Here is a 22,619-nt window from a genome sequence, read left to right as displayed (position 1 = left end):
TCTTGTTTTTTACGTAACTCCAATTAACGAACGGCTTTTACTTCGAAGGCTTCGCTAAATTATTTTCCATAGTTGTTGGAAGGTATTGTAATTAAACAAAATTGGTAGGAAAGTTTTGTAGTCGATTGTGTAAGCGCCAACTAGGTTTGTCATTGAGATGATCGGTAACTTCGACTTTTTTTGTTTGTTGATAGGCAGACGAAATTCTACGTCCACCTAATGCTAAGGTTGGGGTAGCAGTGGTTGCATAGTGTTTTTTCTTTCTAAGAACGGTGGACGAGCTCATGACACACTTGGGCACCGAAGTCCATAGGTATCAAAAACGTAAATGTCGCCACCCACCTTGAGACATGAGGTCTTATTCTCAGTTTTTACAGAACAGTGGCTGCCCATCCCTTCAAACCGAAACGCATTACTGCTTTACGTTATAAATAGGTATGGTTGCGGTACTTACCCGTGCAGAGTCACAGGACGTCCTACCACCAGTTGTCAAATTACAATTTTCGATTTGTTTACTTAGATAAGAATTTATCAAAAGAAAAACCTCAAGAATCAAGTTTTAATTTAAAAAAATCTGTAGTAAATATTTTGAAATATAAATAAAATGAACACGTGCATCAAAGTATAATTGTCTTAATTATTTTTCGTGTACAAAATTGGCTCATTGGATACGTTTAGATGGCTCGTCTCACAATAAAATGCACGAAGGATCTCGTGGTCTAGACGTAGAGCAGTGATATCGAAAAACAATATTTTTATTGAATATAGTAAAACTTGAAATAGAAAATCATTTGGAACACAATCACACTGGCTTGTATATTATCTTATCTTCTTCGACGTCTTCAGATGGATAGTCCAGAACCGGCGGAGCTTTGTATGTTGAGAAACTCAATGAGTTTAGCGTTGTTAAGTTTTCACTAAAATAATTAAAAAAATATGATAAATTATAATCTAAATCATAATTATTAGTATTTGGTATTTAATTTGTCTTAGGGTCATATGTCAGAGGAAGAGGTGGACCTAAGAAAAAATTGATGATTTGCGTTAAAGACGATATGTGTAGGAGGGAAGTGAGCGAAGAAATGGTATATGATAGAGAAGTGTGGAAGGAGAAAACATGTTGTGCCGACCCCAGGTGACTGGGAGAAGGGTAGGAGAATGATGATAATGATTTAATTTGTCATATTTGAATGCTCTTGGGATGGGTCTTTAAGAGTTCCAGATTACTATTCTATTCCTTTCGTCACTTGTGTCTTTACGACTGTGTTACCAGGTTAACCGACTTCTGAAGTATTCTTGGTCCAATACCTAAGATACCGGGTTGGACCAATACCCTTAATATTGTGACCGAAAATGAAGGGTATCAAGCTAGAAAAACGGTATCTATCATAAATGTGAGAGTTTTAATAACACAGCAATAAAAAAATAACAAATTGAAAATTCTGATGGAGGATAAGTTTTGCAAGAAAGAGGTATCATGTTTCTTTTAGTTTAAGCGGTAAATCTCTCATGTCTTCCGGCTTTTATGTAGCATTTATTCTAATGCAATTGAGTCATCGAGCTCGTGCTTCCAAGTCTGATAGCAGCATCTGATTGTAGTGTGTGGTTTGTACGATTCCATAGCTTCTGAAGACTAGAGGTACATGAGTCTATTGTCTACGTTTTTTGAATTTGAGTGTAGTGCTTTTTGCAGCTTCATTCTGACATAGGCCCATGTTGGTAAAAATCTCTTTACTTTAACATTGAATGCAACACTGCGATTTTTTTTTATTACTTTGATGGGTGGACGAGCTCACAGCCCACCTGGTGTTAAGTGGTTACTGGAGCCCATAGACATCCACAACGTAAATGCGCCACCCACCTTGAGATATGAGTTCTAAGGTCTCAAGTATAGTTACAACGGCTGCCCTACCCTTGAAACCGAAACGCATTACTGCTTCACGGCAGGAATAGGCAGGGTGGTGGTACCCACCCGCGCGGACTCACAATAGGTCCTATCACCAGTAAAAATCACCTTACACCATCTTCATTTTTCTCTTTTGATATATTTGATTCGGAACTGTTATTTGTTCTTTCATTCGAATTAGTATTATTATTTTTATGAAAATTCTCGTCATCATAATCCTTGAGCGATTTGATAGCTGAAGTTATTTCTTCGACGGGAGGAAAATTCCTCATGATTATTTTCGATGAGCCGCTTTTCCATACGGCGGTTGGAATTCCAAAGATCGAAATTTCCGTTAGAACCGGAGACAAGCTTATTTTGGAATAAATATTATTGGGTGCATCGATCTGTAAGATAAGAGAAAGCAAGATTAAAAATTCGATTAAACGAAAATGTAAGAGCAGTGCTACCGTTAACTATTCTGTGTAGTGAGCTTGTAAATATGGATTCTTTGGGTGCTAATAAGTATATAAATAGTGGACGGATACAATTCAAAAGATTAAATGGGCCCAAACGCATATGTGTACAAACACACATACGATGACAAAAACTAAATCAGACATTTCTTATCGTATCAAATGTGATAGTGCGATCGTAATATTTATAATTAACCAAAATGTCGATTGAGATAATTGAGACTAAATAAAAATAAAACGACGCCCTCTAAAATAGAAGTCACTTCGGTAGTAAAAGCATTGTACTTCTGTATCGTAAGACTTCTCAGCAGCGTATTTTGTCAGTTTTTCAGCGTATCTTCTGGTCTCTTCGGCTGCGTTCCACGAGTCAGAAAGTGATCTACTGTCACTCCTACGGCTTTCGTCTTGATAATCGTTTGTTATATTTGTAGAGAATGCTGAAAAATTAAGTTGCTATTAAATATATTGATTACACTTTCCATTGAGAAGTTTCCACGTTCCCATTTGCTCGACTTCTATATATCTGTATATTGTTTGTTCCAAATATTATTTCAAGTATGCTATTCTAAAATATAATTACCATCATCGTGATTTCCCATTCTTCTATTTTTGCCAAAAAGATCAGGTGTATCCAGGAATTGTCCTCGACGCATGAATACTGAGACGTTAGTTCCTAAAAAAACAAAGTTTGAAAACAAAAAGAGATGTAATAAGACTAATTAAGAAACGTCTCCAATTTCGGCATTAAATCTCCCTTCTTATTGCATAAGCATAGTTTTTTTTTTAAATCAGAGTAATCTATTGAATTATGAATAGCGCTAAATTGGAGAATGCGTGCTACTTTATGTGCCCAAATTTTTTGTATAATACCAATATTAAATGTACGGTTTCAACTCGATCGGATAAGCTATGCCTAGACGCATAGAATACAGATAAACTGGAAAAACAAATAAGGCAATGCTCTGAAGAAGTTGAGTTCATTCGTAATCTGTTTTGTTCCATTGCACCAGCTTTTAGTGCATCTGCAGAAATCGGTCTTGTTCGGCCGATTCTGGATCGAAATCCGCTTCCCATCGTTTCAAAGATCGTTTAAATTTTCATATTAATTTAAGTGTATGTTTTTCTTTATTAAAAATGAACTTACTAGTGAATGTTAAGAACTCAGCCATAGAGTAATTGTAGCCATACGCTATACCAGCCACTATCGCAATGGTGAGCCCAAAGCACACGGCGAAAGCCATCAGACATGCTAATGCAAAAGTGATAGCTCTGTGAACGAAAAAAGTGCATCTATTGTAATTAAATGGTATAGCACGCATCGAGTAACAGGGTTGGGATTATACAAGTTGCGATTTGCCAGCTTGTCATGTGAAATAAAATTAAAAAGTGTATTTTCTAATTGTAAATGTAAATCTCATCTCCGATATCCATGGTCGAAGATCATTACGATGACTCAAACCGAGACACCTCAAGTTCGGGTGTTTTCTTCTTCTTTCATACTATAGTCCTCTGTCTTTGAACCTCATTTGTAATTGAATTAAAATACTTAACAAGTTAAAATGCTTAACTGGTTAACAATCTAAGGCAGAGATTTTTAAACTAGCACACACGATAGCTTAATCAAACGCAGAGTTTTTAAATTGGTAAGAATTGTGTACCAATAATTAAAAAAAACTAGAGAGAGGGTTTTAACAAATGTCTTTGTTAAATAAAATATACTTACTCGCTCTTTCTCGTGCTACTTACTTCTCTTCTTGCGCTACTTACTTGGCTTTGCCCCTGGCATTGCTGAAGTCCATGGGGTCCATGGTAACCACTCACCATCAGGTGGGCCGTATGCTCGTTTGCCTACACGGGCAATAAAAACTATTTATAAAATGTGGTTTTTTTTTTGCATTTCCATTCAAAGTGTTAACGTGAATTCCATGAAAAGTATTCATGATATGACCGTTTTTATTGATTCTTCCTCTCGATTATGCTTTTTCTTCTGGAATAATATTATTTTGATCCACTCATCTATGCATCCATCTTTAACATCCATTAACATACCAATTTACTACAACTCACAAAGTCATCCTCGTCTCATCTATTCTAGGAAAAGTTTCGGTATTAACAACCATAGCCACGAAATTTTTCTTCAACAAAAAATATGTATTGAATACACGACAGTAATCCGTAAACATATAGTCTGTTCTACGCCGAAAGAGTCTATTGTTAAATCAGTCGACCGAATACGCTGGCTTTTGATGAAATCTGTCCCGAATTACTATTACGAAAATTTATGGATATAGGGAATGCACAGTGATCAGAAGGATTGGGTGTTCTTTAAATAGCTTTAGTCAAGCAGTAAGAGTTAAGGAATTTTGCTTATCTTATTTAATTTAAAAAAGTTAATATACTGAACCGACCCGAACGTAATTAAAAAAGGTTGTAGATAAAATGTAGTCCATCATCATTATACAAAGATATTGAAATGTTTTGTATTTTTATAAATGTCAGGATGGTTTGTTATACCGAAATGTTAAACGAGTAACATTATCTAGACTTTTGTGAAAACATGATTGTGTGTATATATAATACTAGCTTTTGCACGCGACTCCGTCCGCTTGGAATAGTTACTTTGGCATAACGCTAAATTTTACCTTCCACTTCATTTACGTAGAAAGTGAAGATATTTTTGAATTATAGAATGTTAAGGAGCTATTTTAACCCCTATTTTGAAACATTCTTTATTGGTGCTCCACTTGTATTGGTCTCACCGTGATGTTATATAGCCTTCCTCAATAAATTGTCTATCTAATGCTGAAAGAATTTTTCAAATCGGACTATTAGTTCCTGAGATTAGCGCGTTCAAATAAACAAACTCTTCAGCTTTATAATATTAGCATAAATATTCTTCTTCTTCTTGGCGTTCTCCTTATAATATGTAGGATCAGCGCAGCAGCAGCTCAGCCCACTCAGTTTCTCGCCGGATCTTCTCAGTGGATCGCGTTTCTGATCCGGTGGTAGATTCTGCTAAGCACGGCTCTTGCTAGGGTTCGTGTTAGCAGCATCGTCAGGTTTGAGCCCCGTGAGCTCACCTACTTATTAGGCTACGCTGGCATAGCCTCTTAAGGCTACAAGATTAGATAGGGGGGAAAAATGGAGAATACCGTGATGCCTGATCCCGGCATTAAAGCTAGAAGATTCACACTATAGTTAAAGGAATTGGGTGGATCTGGAAGGAAGTGTCTAGGCTAGGGCTAGCCATTACCTAATTTAGTGTGGGTAAACAAGAAACACACAAAAAGAATAGATAACGATTATGTTACTACTAATAGAAATCAGAGCCCCGTGAGCTGACCTAGCCTAGTGACGCTGACATGGTCTCTCTAGACCATCAGCTTAGGTAGAAAAAAAAAGCAGCAGCGGTCTTCTTATCATACGGCATAGGGATTTGGCATGGATTTTACGACCAGCCTGCCTTACGTCAACCCTACTTGGGTTATATCTCCATAATAATATATCCTTTGCAACGTGTCACAGAGAGGTAAGTTCCGTTTCTTATTTTTGGGTGTTTCTTTTACTTCATCCGTTTTTGGCACTATGATTTGCATCTTATTATTACAAACATTTGCCCTAAGATTTAGATTTTCAACAATATATTATATTATTTATATGTAAGCATACATAATATACATAGCATGTATTTATGTTTACACATTAAAACTAATTTAAACGGGATTCCGATCGAGAGATTTTCTGTATGCTGGGTTTTGTTGTAATCCCGTAATTCTACAATATAAATTCTTTATTTTAATTAATTTTATAATTAAGGCTATTTATTTCATGGCGAATGATCATTAAAAACATAGTTTGCGTAGTGTTTTACAGCGTTTCTGTTAGCATTATAGTATACGATTTTTATAATATGCTCATAATACAGAAAAAAAAAAAATCTTTAAACTGAAATTAAATAGATTTCAATGTAAAATTCAAATCGTATTCGTTTCAAACTCAAAACAATTCATATCGATTGCCCACCAAATAAACCAGACTATCCCACGAAATAATGTTATCAAGGTTAATTGGGACGATATCGTCGAATATAATAAAGTATTTATAAATCGTCGTAAGTCATGCGATGCTGAAACCAAGGCCTCTCGTAATCTATATATGTGTTCGTAAAATTACGATCAATCCGTCACAGTTTATGCTCTTCCTGTCCTATGACGTATTATTGTGATAATATCTCTGAATATTTTGGTAGGTAGCGGCCTGGTTCTGCCTCTGGCATTGCTGAAGTCCATGGGCAATGATAGCCACTCACCATCAGGCGGACCGTATGGAGATCCATACAAGGACAATAAAATATATGTATACACATATATCAATTCATAGAGACGGCGCGGCGGGCGCCGCCCACGTGCATCGATAGCATTATGAATGAAACCACTGTCTATAATAATAGACGATAAAGACACACTGTGGGTCATAAAATAAAATAAAAGACATATTTTAGCAACGTTATCACCCTTAAAGTGTAAAAGGTGCGCGAGAGAGATAGCATTAAATTCAAATAACTCTTCCATTTTTTATATTTTTCACAGAGGCCTATCAAAATAGGCATAAAGCGAAATAAGAAATACATTTCCATATCCCTATTGAGTGGGTAGATTTTTTAAGGCGTACTATTACATCGTCGGACTTCCACATCTCAAAAGCAACAGTATTTTAGTAGTTAAGGAAATATGTAGGCGGGATGCCTAAATATTTTTAGTAATGTCTGTTTGTAGAATAAGATTACGACGACTTCCTTTTTTAGGTTTATTGAATTATGATATCATAAGTAAACATCGCTTTAAATAATACTGTCACAAAGTCGTTCTAACTTTAGTAGTAAATTAAAGGAATTGTAACCTAACCAATTGGCTCAGTCTCAAAACTTTGACCTCTATCTGATTACAGCGTGTCTAAACGAGGCTTATTGATTTCTATTGGTAATAACATAATCGTTATCTATTCTTTTTGTGTGTTTCTTGTTTACCCACATTAAATTAGGTAATTTAGCCCCAGCCTAGATACTTCTTTCCGGATCCACCCGATTCCTTACACTATATTGTGAATCTTCTAGATTTAACGCCGGGATCAGGCATCACGGTACTCTCCATATTTTTTTCCTACCTAATCTTGTAGCCTTGAGAGGCTATGCCAGCGTAGCCTATTGAGTAGGTCAGCTCACGGGGTTCAAACTTGACGACGTTGCTAACAAAAAGAGCAGTGCTTCGTCGAATCTACCACTGGATCGGAAACGCGACCCACTGAGAAAATCGGGCGAGAAATTCAGTGGGCTGTGTCTGTGAGTTAATTTGCTCGCCGGATGTTCTCAGCGGGTCGCGATTCCGATCCGGTGGTAAATGCATTCATGAAGCAGCTGCCCGTGACGGTCAGGTCTCCTTTTTAGGTGCTTGGCAAATCTTAGCAAATCTTAGCAAATCTTCCTCTCTGGCTAAGCTTTTGAGTTCGCCTACCCGTCCCGGCGAAGCTAGAGAGGTCCTCGAGTCAGCTATATTTCCAAACCAAAAAAAGGGTGATGCAGTAGTAGTTAGATGATTTTCTTTCGATTTTCGATTTTTTTTTGTTTTTCAGTTATCCGTGACTATAGAAGTTCTAAAGTATTTGAAACGTCGGAAATAATAAGATGAAAATAATATATGCAAGATTAAACAGTAAAAGTAGATATAATTTTGTGTCTTTTTAGTAATCCGTAAGTACGATAGGCGTATACGTTAGTAAGGTATGATAAGCTTTACTTTAAAAAAATTTGAGTGATAAATGTTTTGATGAATAACTTACATTTAGTGTATAACTGATCTTTTCCCGGTACTTTCTTGACAGAGTACTACTTTGATATGTTTAGTTGGTTATACGATTCTCTGTAACTCATATACACACTCTCATCACTCTAAAATTACATATAATACTTCTCTCACGGGTCAGCTCGAAAAGTTTTGCGTTAAGAAATAAACATTAATGTATTCTTAAGCTATTGCATACTTTTATCGCGGGCTTTGAGCGCTTCGACCGAATCAAAAAATTCCGTAACTAAAATAAAACCTTACACCCCCCCCCCCCACTCCGCCTACCATGTAGCTCGCGTTCAACACATTCACACGTTGCGCTTGTGTAGTGTTTGTGAATAAGTGCGCGGCGTGACGTCACACTGCATGCGCATCATGAAAAGTCTGCCCATCTCTCTCTCGCGCTGTCTAGTTTATGAGTGTGAAGGGGACAGTTAATGTTTTGATTTTGCTAATGTTTAATATTAAATTATTATTGTCTAATTATAATTGCATAAGTTGATTAAAAATGCTATGCATTGCATAAGTTGATTAAAAATGCTATGCAATTGCTTGACCGCGGCAGTCCCCGAGTGCCACACGTGTTTTATATTATCTTTTTGGTTTTCTGTGCTTACATAAATGAAAAATTTTACTCTTTTACACGAACCTTTGTATAAGGTCTAGAGTCCAAGCGAAGCAGTTGCAAATGTAGCACATTGTTTAATATTAGTACTTATTTGAAAGTTATGCCGACAATACACGTAGAACAATCCATCAAGAGACTTCTGTAAGACACAAAAAAATAAATGTTAGTTATATACGGCGCTATTATTCTAGAAAAGACGGGCGATGCAGGAAAAGTTCTTTGTGGCAGTCACATCCAGTAAAGCGTAGCATGGGATGGTTTCCTTATTATGGTCGCGTGATGGACGAACAAACACAGTCTCAATTGTATAGTATAAACGCTGCGTTTAATCTTCGTAGTGATATGTACGTTTACTTGGCTGCAGAAATAGGCTGGACGGTAGTATCTACCCGAACGCATTCACACCACGACTTACTATCGGCTTAATGCACATCCCTAAGTTGCAGGTTTATCTTTTGTTATGTGTGCGACATTTGATTGTGGAATTTTCCGTGAACATGTTTTGCGTAATTATCTTTTCTTCTTCTAATAATTATTTTTTCTTCCTCCTAACTTTTTCCCGGCTTAGTACCAGGGTCCGCTTTCCTATTAAGGTCCTCCACTTTTCCCGGTTTTTGGCACGCTTCTGGATAAGGTTATTCTCTTCCATATCCGCCTTTGGCAATGCCAACCAGCGTTTCTTGGGCCTGCCGCGAGATCTTGGTGTATTTATGTAGAAACAATGGTATCTGCCTCTGGGACTAATTCCGAAGCATATTCGCATTAATTCGAATGCTTCGAACGGACGTTCAACTAGACCAATTGTCAAATGGTGATAAATATTATGCCTAATTATGTTCTGGCTGATTATGGTCCTCTATGTATTGTGTTTTGATTGGACATAATATTGTTCCTCTCGCACGTTTTAGCTGTTTTCCTCCATTTTCATCGATGGTCGGTATTTTGGAAAGACAAGGATATTGGATATTACGTGACAGATTTATTGAGATCAAAGCCATCTTGTTAGCGATCGACCACGTGACCTGCTTTCGATTGCACTTCCGCTTATTAGATTTCTCTCGAAATTGATGCTTACGACCCATATACTTAAGGTTCTTGAGGACTGGATGATGAATGAGCATTTTTATTTATTATTACATTAGATTGAGCGTAATTACAGGCTTTTTCCTGCGATTGTCTTGAAAGCATTTCTGTCTTTATTTTAAGCGAATGTTAGAAGAGGATGAACGATTTCGTGAGTTTTGTGCACTCTTTGTTGGTTTGAAATTTATACCCGGGTTGTTTTTCACGAGTGACAGAAACTAGCCGGACTGGCGTTGATGACGCATGCGGCTCGAGCTTGGTCAGAATCGAAATTGTCAATGCAATTACTAACAGGCCGAAAATCACGAGGTTCTGTGAAACTTCCTATTTTGTAAAGGACGACTTAAGGAAAAACACACAACCCGCTGTCTCACTTAACTGAGAGGAAATTTATGATACAGTCGCCGTAATGGCAGGTTTTATTGGTTTCATTTTTATTCATCATTTTTACTTTTTATGATGTGCAGCTCATCCGAAAAAGGTATGGATACTACTAAATATATCTTGAATGTCGATAGCATTGACGGCTATGAAATAATTGTTTTGTTTTTACGTAAACATAAACTGCGTTTTCACTATGATTAGAACACACAATCAGCTTTATTCTCGTAAATATATAAAATGAAAGACAACATTTTGGCTTAAAAATTTGGTTTACGAGCCTTATATTTATAAGATCTTAAACTTTTTTAAGATCATTGTTTTGAACCGCAGTGGAATTTTTTCGCAATAAATAATCACACATCGGTTTTTTTTTTAAAGGCCGGGTGTCATTCCTCCTACGAAGTCTCCGCGCCTAGGGGGCGCGTGTGGTATGTGGAACCAGTCCGTGACTGCGAACCGCGGGCCCAAGGATGTTTTTAGGACTCTACCCACTAAACGACTCCCCTGCATCCGATCCCCTCCGAGGTCAGAACCCGGATGAGGTAAGGGGATTACCGCGGTCAAACAACAAGACGGCGCAGCTCGCTCCAAGGACGCCCGGCCGACGGAGTCTTCGAAGCGAATGGAAGGCTCCAAAATGTTTCTCGGAACGGCAGCCCGTCAGACCGCCCAGACGGTGCCGCTGGTGTCCTGGAATACCCCGAAGGACCAGGACCAGCCTGCCGGGTCGGGACGCGATACACCGTCAACCGGTTGCTCTTTTTATCTTGAAGATATTTCTTTGCAGCGGAATCCGTTAGCATTATTTTTGTTATTGCTAATGAAATGGACCCAAATGATTTCATACTGTACTTTAACCAAAACAGTGTAAATGTTGTCTTATTCTTAGAATTTCCTTTTAAATATCATGTAAAGGATGTCCGTAGACTTATGATAATGGGGTCAATGTACTTTCGTTAGCCGCTGAGCATAAGCATCATCTGTCCAATAACCATAAATAAATATAAAACCTACAACAATAATACAATTATTGTAGTTCGCAGTGCTCTGAGGAATTGTTCGAGATGATACTGGCATCTCGTTTTTACCATCGCACCGCCCGTCACCGGAGTAGAGTTCATCCATACTACCTGGAGCCACTGCGGTCTTACACAGTGCGTTTCCAGAGATCTTTTTTGCCACGTACCATCCGGCTATGGAATGAGCTCCCCTCCACGGTGTTTCCCGAGCGCTATGACATGTCCTTCTTCAAACGAGGCTTGTGGAGAGTATTAAGCGGTAGGCAGCGGCTTGGCTCTGCCCCTGGCATTGCTGAAGTAAATGGGCGACGGTAACCACTCACTATGGTGGGCCATAGGCTCGTCTGCCTACAAGGGCAATATAAAAAAAAAAAAATATTGAAAATTCGGAGTCGTAGTGAAATCGCGGCTTAATTGCGGCTCATTTTGTATTCGTCCCGCTCTGGGTGGTGATGGAAGGTCCAAATGTGAAATAGTGTTTCGTTTTTATTCGCGCTGAAAACTTCGAATCTATGTGGATATTTTTTATATTGCTTTTACTTAAATACCAAGATTGTTGTTGTTATTTATTTTGTGTTGTTTATTGAAGAGCAGCAAGCACTTTTTTCTAGTTATCACCCAATCTGATTAAGTGATCGATCTTAATTCGATCATAATGACTGTAATCTCCAGATTTTCTTCTCCTTGTTCCGGTTTCTTCAATGCTGAGGTGGGGAGAGGGGAGGGGGGGGTGGCTGCCTACAGGGTTTATAATAAGCATACTCAAAGGCCAAAAGAAAAAATCCGTCATGCCTATATTAGGCTTAATTTTGCCAACCACATCAAATTAACTGAAACTATCTTAGAGTGGGACTCCCACACGTGAAAACAGAACAAATGATGGTCCAGCATTTGTAAAATTGCACAAATGTGGGCAGGAGAAACAAAGGTCCTGGACATAGCTTTTCGGGTTCTTTGAAAGACGCACACCGAAAAAGTCTCATTAAATAACTACTATCTCACTGAGAATTTATTTCTTACAATTTCATCTAGTTTCATTTCATCCCATTTGATTAAAGTCTCAAAATAATCAATTTCATCTCATTTCGCTGTATATCATTTTTCATAAAACAGAATATAAGACTTGGCTTAGAGACCTCGATACCCAACTATATATATTATATTGGTGGGGATGTAGATAGAGGTAAGATTGCTAATGCTATTTTGATTGGCTAACTAATCTCATACGATACTTTCTTGCCTGTTGTTTTCATTAGCTTTGAATTAAATGAATGCACACTTTTTCTCTTGTTTTTTCTTGGTACATAGGTATGCCGCGACAGACGACCCTTGCACACATTACATTATTCTGTTAATTATATACTTAAGTTATATTAAAGAGCAGAATATATTTCTTGTAACAAAGAAAAAATCGCATGAATAATTTTTTTGGTTTATGCCGTTAAATTCTCCTCCTCCTCGCGTCGTTTTCCTCATTACTGAGGGTCGTGACTCCCCCACTGCATCAGTTTCTCTCGTACGATTTCCCTCCATCTTCTACGATCCTTAGCTTTGTGAAGGGCATTGTGGAAGTTGATGTCCAGAGAAGATCGTATTTGGTCCGACCATCTCCTAGGACTGCGTCCTCTGGGGAGTTTGCCATTCCGTTAAATACAATATTCAAAATAGGTAACTTACCAGTAGGTTTGCCGTTGGAATGAAGGGCATTAAACAATAAGATTCAACAATTCTATTACAGTTTAAAACAATTTGTTGTGCCATAAATTGTTGTAGTCGAAAATTATGTCATACAACTGAAGGTTGATCAATGTTTTGACAAAAAAGACATATTCATGGAATGCGTTCAGAAATGACGATTTTTAAAGATTAAAATATACATACTTTGCTACTATTGCTTATTCTTATTTATGTTTTACAAATAAGCAAAATTATTATTACATTGTTCATATTTGTATATTTGCCAATATAATATATGTTCTGTGTGTATGTATTTGTTCATGTAAGTATGCATGTGTTGCATCATGCAAAGGTAGATAAATATGAAAATGCTCGGAATTAAATAAAGTTTAGATCTTTTATTTATCGAATGAGGCACTACGAAGTTTGCCGGGTCAGCTAGTAACAAATAAATTAGGCAGTGGTATCAATTCGTGTGGACTTCTAGTCACTTGTATTATAGGTATGAGTTAGGGGGGAAAATGGGGAGGACTTTTTCTTGCAGAAGTTTTAATCACCCGAGTAGTTTGTACCACATTTAAGCATCTTTTCAAACTATTAGCCAAATATATAATTTGAAACATAATTAGTTATTACCAGCTCTCTGCCTTATGTTTACTTTTTTTTATTGCTAGATGGGTGGACGAGCTCACAGCCCACCTGGTGTTAAGTGGTTACTGGAGCCCATAGACATCTACGACGTAAATGCGCCACCCAACTTGAGATATAAGTTCTAAGGTCTCAAGTATAGTTACAACGGCTGCCCCACCCTTCAAACCGAAACGCATTACTGCTTTACGGCAGAAATAGGCAGGGCGGTGGTACCTACCCGCGCGGACTCACAAGAGGTCCTACCACCAGTAATTACGCAAATTATAATTTTGCGGGTTTCATTTTTATTACACGATGTTATTCCTTCACCGTGGAAGTCAATCGTGAACATTTGTTGAGTACGTATTTCATTAGAAAAAATGGTATCCGCCAGAGATTCGAACATCGGTGCATCGCTCAACACGAATGCACCAGACGTCTTATCCCTTAGGCCACGATGACTTCGCTTAGGCCACGACGACTTCAAACTTACTTGCACTAATACAAAAATATCTAACCGAAAAATGACTAACTTTAGTAAAATTAACAGCTTTTAAACATTAAATTATGTTAGGAATACACGAAACATGTAATAATAACATTCCAGAAAAAAATTGTCAACATTACGACGACTCATTAAGAACTACCGCGAAATTTTAGTCGATGACGTTTCCAAAGCTAAAAATATTAACTAGTTTAACTGCCTTGAACTCATCCGGATAAGCACACGATATTTATTGTTACATATTACGACAAATAATTGAGTTCGAAATGCTAGTACGATGAGGGCATATTGCTGCCTAGTCGCTCAGTCTTTGATAGTTTTTCTTGGTGGGCGGACGTCCCGCCCGCCTTCACGACCGAGCCGCGAATACGCGAGTGAATTCAAACTATACTTTTGTACTACTATTGTGAATAAATTGCGGTGCGCATTTTGTGTTTCGAAGTTCAACTGAAATTCGATTAAAGGTAATTTCTTTAACATTAATAATTCAATTATATTAAAAGAAGTTTAAGAATTATTTATATTAATGTTAAAATATATCCATTTTAATTTTGGTACACGTTTCATATTAATAGCCGTAATGAATGAAATAAAAAAAAACCACACATATTGTTATGTCATGGAATTTGAATATCAGTGTATTATGAGTAATACAACTTTACCGTAGCTTTTTCGAACTACGGTACCTCGAACCTATGTAGATTAAGTTATGGGTTGTATACTAGTAACTACAGCAAGAGAACTATATTTATAACTTAATTTTGAAGATAATTTGAAGTTTCAAGTGCTATATTTATTTTGTTATTCCATTGTTTTATATACATGGTTTTGTTTATATGTATATGTATATTAATTTATGTATATCTATGTGATTTTGTTTACAATTAAATCTGAAAAATGGAACTGGTTAAAATCAGAGAAACTTACACTGCTCAGATATTATTTGATTAGAAGATACGGGTATGTAACCCTTGTAACCCTTGTCACTAACATCATTTTAGCATCGTCCGTACGTGGGTAAAGTATCTGTTTTGTACTGTTTAGTAGAGAGTAGGAACTAATGTTAATAGGAGATATTGTGAGTCCGCATGGATGAGTACTTCATTTTTACTGGTGGTAGGACCTCTTGTGAGTCCGCGCGGGTGGGTACCACCACCCTGCCTATTTCTGCCGTGAAGCAGTAATGCGTTTCGGTTTGAAGGGTGGGGCAGCCGTCGTTACTATACTTGAGACCTTAGAACTTGTATCTCAAGGTGGGTGGCGCATTTACGTTGTGGATGTCTATGGGCTCCAGTAACCACTTAACATCAGATGGGCTGTGAGCTCGTCCACCCATCTAAGCAATAAAAAATAAAAAATAAATCTATAACTGACGGAAATGAACCGCTCGTTTCGTATTGGATAGGCATTACTCTAATTGAGAGTTTGACGGAGGCTGTATGGTGAGCGAGTTCGTGCATCTAGACTGCACTAAATTCATTTAAAGTATAGTTATCTCAAATACTGATTTAATTTGTAAAATTTACTGGTGGTAGGACCACTTGTGAGGCCGCACGGGTAGGTACCACCACCCTGCTGCACACTATTTCAGTCGTGAAGCAGTAATGCATTTCGGTTTGAAAGGGTGGGGTAACCGTTGTAACTATATTTAGTCCTTAGAACTCATATCTCAAGGTGGGTTTGAAGTCGTCGTGGCCTAAAGGATAAGACGTCCGGTGCATTCGTATGTAGCGATGCACCGGTGTTCGAATCCCGCAGGCGGGTACCAATTTTTCTAATGAAATACGTACCTACTCAACAAATGTTCACGATTGACTTCCACGGTGAAGGAATAACATCGTGTAATAAAAACCAAACCCGCAAAATTATAATTTGCGTAATCACTGGTGGTAGGACTTCTTGGGAGTCCGCACGGGTAGGTACCACCACCCCGCCTGTTTCCGCCATGAAGCAGTAATGCGTTTCGGTTCGAAGGGTGGGGTAGCCGTTGTAACTATACTGAGACCTTAGAACTTATATCTTGAGGTGGGTGGCGCATTTACGTTGTAGATGTCTATGGGCTCCAGTAACCACTTAACACCAGGTGGGCTGTGAGCTCGTCGACACATCAATGCAATAAAAAACAAACAAAAATTAATGTCAAAAGATCTTTATGACAATATTCCGGCTGATGCATTTAAGATACGGTTATGAGAAATAGACTTTCTCTAGTTTAATACTTTGTGTTATTTGTATGTAGTATGCTGTTATCTGTTTTTCTGCGTAATTCCCTAATTCGTATTAAAGCTACTGTTAGAAGAATACATTGAGAGGCAAGTACGTGCTGTGAAGCATTTTCACGTGATTACGGATCCTCCCGATCCATTAACGGTGCTTTTAGGTACAACAAACACCGGCCAGCGTCCTCGTCGAACCCGTCGCTTGCGACGAAGAGCTCGACGAGCGAATTAACCCATAGACACGGCTCACTGAGTTTCTCGCTGGATCTTCTCAGTGGGTCGCGTTTCCGATTCGGTGGTAGATTCTGCGAAGCACTGCTCTTGCTAGGTCTAGGGTCAGTGTTAACAACATTCCGGTTTGAGCCCCGTGAGCTCACCTACACGTTAGGGCGAAGCTGAAATAGCCTTTCAAGGCTATCAGCATAGGTAGGGAAAAAAGAAGCATTTTAGCCCAAAGGGAAATAATGACTTTCTTTCAACGCACTTACACTTTAATATTGTCTATAAATACCAATTTGATTTGATCAGAGATGTCATTGGTAGTTCAAATATACGAGTACCTATATTTGCAACGGAAACCAATTCTATTGGAATCTATTTCGAACGATAATTACGAAAAATGAGGGATATAAATATTTGAGATAGTTTTTTAACTTCTTCTTTTTCTTCTCCACCTTATCCCACTAGGTAGGGTTGGCACAGCTAATTTTTCTGTTCCATTCTCTTCTATTCACTCTTTTCTCTCTCATATCATCATTCACACACCCCATGTCTTCTTTGATCGACCTCTTCCCCCTCTACCTTGCACTACCATTTCCATACATATTCTAGTCACATGCATCTTCTCTCTACGCATCACATGTCCATACCACGCTAGTGAGATAGTTTTTTAAGAACGTCGCAAAAATAGACTTTCACTGTTAACGACTCGTTGAAAGTAAACTGCAACAGTTTAGTTATGTTTGCGCCGGTCATTGACCACGCAATGTTTTCTCTAGGCAAACTCGAAAACAATGGTCGCTCCGAATTGTGGAAATTCTTGAATTCTTTATGATCGGCCCTTGTTCGTGTTTGTAGTTGTACTGCCGAAATTTCACTGAATATTTTTGAATCATTGTTCTTGTAATTATTCTAAGAGGCAAAGTGGGTAAGTGACGAAAGCTACATTGGCGGTTGAGGTTGGGTGGCGTCATTTAAGTCACCAATAAGTCGCCAAATGTGAGATTTCCCCCATCTAAGCAATGAAAATAAAATAAAAAACTAGTAAATAAAAACAAATTTGTGTCGCGCATATTTGTATTGTAATGACGCCATATTAATTCTTTGTGCACTGTAACTGTCTTTGTAACTGACAAAGGATTTGACTCTTGGCATTGTCACTTCAATCAGTCCTGAATACTCCGTTAGTAATACCCATTAAAATACAGACACTTCTGTATAATTAGCATTAATCATATTCACCAGTCTTCGTTCAAATATTGTAAGAAGTCAGAGATCTAGTGAAATACTCAACGATAAACCTACGCAAAGACGCATGTACATATGTACGTACGTTTTCCAACGAAAAAAGGTAATCATACGAATGTTACTTTATATTACAGGGTAATTGGTTACACGATTCCCACAATTCCATCCTAATCTTCACCACCAGTAATAAATGTACGCGTAACAATGGTAATTACGACAATTACTTGATTTTAATTGAAACCAACTATCCTTAAGACGTCTTACGTTACATTGATGACAGTAATTTGTTGACAAACTCTCCTGTTATTAATTTAAGTGACAGTGATGATTTTAATAATATTACTGTCTTAAAAGAAACGGACGAAGTAAGCTTTACGTAATGTGAGACAAGATTCTCATTGCGTTTTTTGATTAGCGTCAGAAGTAAATTCAGAGATATAAAAGAAAAATGAGTTTTATTTCAATATACATAGTACATAGCTTACGTGCAACATTGTCTGAGATTTGTAAATTTATTTATCTAGTTTTCTCGAGGCCAGTAAGAGGAGAGAGAGAGAGAGAGAGAGAGAGACCAGAGGCTTGAGGGCGTGGATGTACATCAGTAATATAGGGTTGACATCTCTGAGATACTGCTACTCTGAAATAAGCCGGTCTGTCTACTTTTATAGGTTTATTTTATTAATATAATGCTACTATTATTGATGGTAGGGTCCTTTATAAGTCTGCATGGTTTGGTACCAAAATTTTCTTTTTCCGGCTTACTGGCCGTGCATTCTGCTCCGAAGGGTGGGGCAGCCGTTACATAATACAATTGTCTCCAACCTCATGACTCAAGGTAAATGAAAGAAAGCGGCATGCCCTTTGTGATATCTAAGTGATCAGATACCCACTTAACCTTAACTCAACAAGGCTTAGTCCTATCACCAGTAAGTAACCAAATTATAGCTTCTGCGGGTGAGATATTTACTGCACAATATTATTCCTTCACCGTGGAGGTCATTCGTGAGTGTTAAATACGTATTCCACTGGAAGCTTTCGAGTTTTCGTTTATTAGGAAAGCTACTTTGTGTAACTTTAACACTGAGGCACTACTTATCGTTCCTTGACATCAATATCTAATAGCTTTCCGATGCTGGAAAAATATCTTAGTTGAAACATTGGCTGGGAAACTTCAGACATTTTTCCTTTTTATATAACAAAAAAAAGTCTAGGCTGTCAAGAACACAATATTCGTGGGCGTCTTGCCGTGACACGTAATTAATCGACACTCAATTTACTTTAAGTTTTGTAATTTTATAGCCTTCTTAGAATAAAAAATATCGAACGCTGCCATTGGAAGTGCTCCTGATATTTTCAAGTTCTACAATTTTATTAACTTGAAAGGTTTAAAGGGTACAATCATTTTATCTTATACGTTTTGTAGAAATTTGTAACAATAAGTTTTTTTGTATTTTGATATTGCATTTCTTATCAAACGTGATATAAAGTAAGTGATTTTTTAGCTTCAGACACCTCTTTGCTTAGAGCATCAAAATAGTCCAAATTGTTGTTATTTTCTAAGAAGGGCAAACAAGTTCATCTGAAGCTAAGCGGTTCTTGAAGTTTTTTTTATTTATTGATTTTTCCCTACCCTTTCGTTAGTCTAACAGGCTAGTATTCCAACTACGAATGGACTGACAGGTGTGCTCACGGGGCTCAACCTAGGAGGACTTGCTAATACTAAATAATATTAGTGATTCGCTAAATTTAGCACTGAATTGGAATAGCGTGTAACTCTCTCGGATTCGACGAGAACGATGGCTGGTGCTTGGAGTATTTCTTATTGTCTCTGTAAGCAGACGAGCATATAGCTTAGCTGTAGCTGTAGCTTAGTGTGTTGCTGTAAATGGTTACTGTCTTTCATGAACGTCAACAATGGTGTGGGCACAATCAAGTCGCTACCTGCCCTTCTCTTCATCTCGGGAGGCTAAATTAGTTTTGATTTGTAAATTGTCATTACTCATCTCTATTTCGTCTCACTATTTACTTTTTTACTTATTTTTAATTTATTTATAGATATACCTATCTTATATAGAAATATCTTATAGATTAATAAACGGGTAGATTATATTAATCTAATATATGATTCCATAGACTTACTTAAAACTCAAAGCGTCCCTGAAATTTGCTGAATTTGGAAGTAATAAAATCTGCAAAAATTTACGTCACAAAGCTTGTGGTCTTAAGCTATCTGTCTCTCTGCTGTTTTTAGGTTTTTACTCTATGCTTTCAGTCTCTTTAAACGTCTCAAAATTTAACTGAAGGTGATTCATATTTATTTACAGTTTCGTTCAGATATTATTAACGTTAACGCATTGATTGTTTTATTACTTCCCGCCAAAATATTATGCACTAGCGGCCCGCTCCGGCTTCGCTCGGGTCATTAACAAAAATTTCAAAATTAAAAATTATAATACACCCACATTAACCCTTATGTTTGCGCCAGGTTTCTAAAAATAGAAAATTATAAAGGTAGTTGAATAATAATAATGATTTTAATGAACTTTTATTTTCATTTAAATAATATTTGTTTTTATCCTTTTTTTTATATTATTCTTATTCTAATTTTCGTAACATTATTGGAGTTTTAATAAGGATCCCTAATTTAAAAAAATAATAATAATATAGCCTATGTCACTCGGGGATAGTGTAGCTTCCAAGCAGTGAAAGATTTTTTCAAATCGGTTCAATAGTTTCGGAGCCTATTCAATACAAACAATAAAAAAATCTTCTTTATAATATTAGTATAGATGATACAAGGCTTGAAAAAATAAATGTCGTATTTTTAATGTTTGAAGTAAAACCTTAGATAGTACATAGTATGTGTAAATACAAAATAATAAATAAACTATTGTATTAATACACTTTGTTTATCCACCAGGCTTATATTAAGACAGTAAATCAACTCGATAATTGTGTATATTTTTGTAAAATTTTAATCACGTTTTAACCTTGCGAATTTTAGGAACACTCGTTAATGTAGCGTTGGTCGTAAAGTTCGGCTCGGTGAAATATGTTGCTAATTTTTTCTATCTATAATAACAGCAGCCGAAAAATATTCGCGCTAAATTAAATTGTGTTTTAAGTGTGTGCTGTTTGAAGTGTAATTGGTATATTTAGTAAAACTAGTGGCCCCGCAGTAGTCGAAATTCGGCTATAATTAATTGAAATATAAGTTTAAACATTATTATGGTTCTATTGTCAAACAGTATTATAATTCATTCCGATAGAGGCACCCGTCACGTGCGGACGTGCTCATCGTCCACTCGATCGCCCGGTCTTTGTTCGCCCGGCTTTTGTTAGCCCGGCCATTGTTCGCGCGGCCTGTGTTCGTGATACATCTGCCGACCAAGTGTGTTTCCTGGAAGCTTTTATTTGTTTTGTTTTAGTTATTTTTGTGTTCGTGGAACATTTGCCGACAAAGTGTTTTCCTGCAAGTATTTATTTGTTTTGTTTCTTTTTGTAATTTCTGTTTTGTTGTGCTTTTTCTTTGTCCTGTAGTAATCGCGCCGCATTGCCACCTGTGTTCAATAGAACCGCTCAGGTCCGAGAAGTTGGGGCCTCGCCGCAAGGCGAGTGTTTTCAAGACCCGGGGCCGCCCCACCTGGGTACTCAGCGATCATGGACGCTGTATTCGCGGAATTCCTCCGACTTCGCCACCCACAGCTCGCCTCAGAGTTTCTGGCCTTCAAGGCCAATCACACTGCGAGCCCTCTCGAGGACTCCGCCGCGCTCGCTGCTCCTGCGTCGCCTGTACCTGCGTGCAGAGCTTCTGCATTGAGCACCGCAGCCTCTGTCGTGCCTGCCGCTCCCGTGTCGCCTATACTGGCGAGAAAAGCTGCTGCGTCGTCCGCCGTGACCATCGTTTCAGCTGAGCGATCATCCGCGGCCTCCGTCGCGCCCTCTAAAGCACCTACACTTGCTCGTAGGTCGCCTGCACCCGCCTCCTCGTGCTCCGACTCTGACTCGGACATGGAGGTCGACCTCGCCCCCGCCTCATCGACGGATGGATTCACCCTGGTACAGAAGGGTAAGAAGCGTGCCGCGGAGTCTCGAGCTCCCGCGGCCGCTAAAATTAGCAAAGCCGTGAACGCGTCGCGCCCCCGCCCTCAGACTCCCGTTGCGCCCCCAGCCCGTGCCACTCCGTCGCCGCGTCCGGTGGCTCAAAATAAAACCCAGACCCCTCCCCCGGTTATCCTTCAGGAGAAGGCAGCTTGGGATCGAGTTTGCCTGGCCCTTAAGGCCAAAAATATAAATTTCACGAATGCCCGTAACCTCGCGAACGGCATTCAAATTAAAGTTCAAACACCCGACGACCATAGGGCCCTCTCTTCTTACCTCCGTAAGGAGCGTATAAGTTTCCATACGTATACGCTCCAGGAGGAACGCGAACTCCGTGCCGTCATACGTGGCATCCCTAAAGAGTTGGATGCCGAACTCGTCAAGGCCGACCTTCTGGAACAAGGCCTACCAGTAAATTCAGTGCACCGCATGCACACCGGCCGCGGTAGGGAACCATATAATATGGTTCTAGTCGCCCTCCAGCCTACCCCCGAGGGTAAGCAAATTTTTAACATACGGACCGTCTGTAGGCTCTCCGGTATCGCCGTCGAAGCCCCCCATAAAAAAGGCACTCCTAGCCAGTGCCATAACTGTCAACTGTACGGGCATTCTTCCCGTAACTGTCACGCGCGCCCCCGATGCGTCAAGTGTTTAGGCGATCACGCTACGGCCCTATGCACTCGCGATCAAAAAACCGCGACGGAA

General features: G+C 38.4%; 2 protein-coding genes across 2 annotated transcripts in view; one reads left to right on the top strand and one right to left on the bottom strand.

Annotated features, from left to right (window-relative positions):
- Nucleotides 1-757: 757 nt before the first annotated feature.
- Nucleotides 758-5,957, bottom strand: LOC114251325 (uncharacterized). Its single transcript, XM_089729373.1, has 6 exons — nucleotides 5,830-5,957; nucleotides 3,506-3,630; nucleotides 2,942-3,034; nucleotides 2,647-2,798; nucleotides 2,015-2,292; nucleotides 758-917 (listed from the first exon to the last, which is right to left on the bottom strand). Exons 1-6 carry the CDS (start codon nucleotides 5,955-5,957, stop codon nucleotides 803-805), a joined length of 891 nt encoding a protein of 296 aa, XP_089585499.1. The 3' UTR covers nucleotides 758-802.
- An 8,447-nt stretch (nucleotides 5,958-14,404) lies between these two features.
- Nucleotides 14,405-22,619, top strand: part of LOC114251314 (uncharacterized) — a 138,935-nt gene continuing 130,720 nt past the window's right edge. The window contains exon 1 of the mRNA XM_028185528.2: nucleotides 14,405-14,591. The gene's annotated coding sequence lies outside the window, so the exon portion shown is untranslated. The remainder of the gene's footprint in view (nucleotides 14,592-22,619) is intronic.

The sequence above is a fragment of the Bombyx mandarina genome, chromosome 08 (assembly GCF_030267445.1).
Source record: "Bombyx mandarina strain Sakado chromosome 08, ASM3026744v2".
In the NCBI taxonomy this organism is placed as follows: domain Eukaryota; kingdom Metazoa; phylum Arthropoda; class Insecta; order Lepidoptera; family Bombycidae; genus Bombyx; species Bombyx mandarina.
The sequence above is the reverse complement of the archived record's forward strand: the minus strand, read 5'-3'. Positions and strand labels throughout refer to the sequence as shown.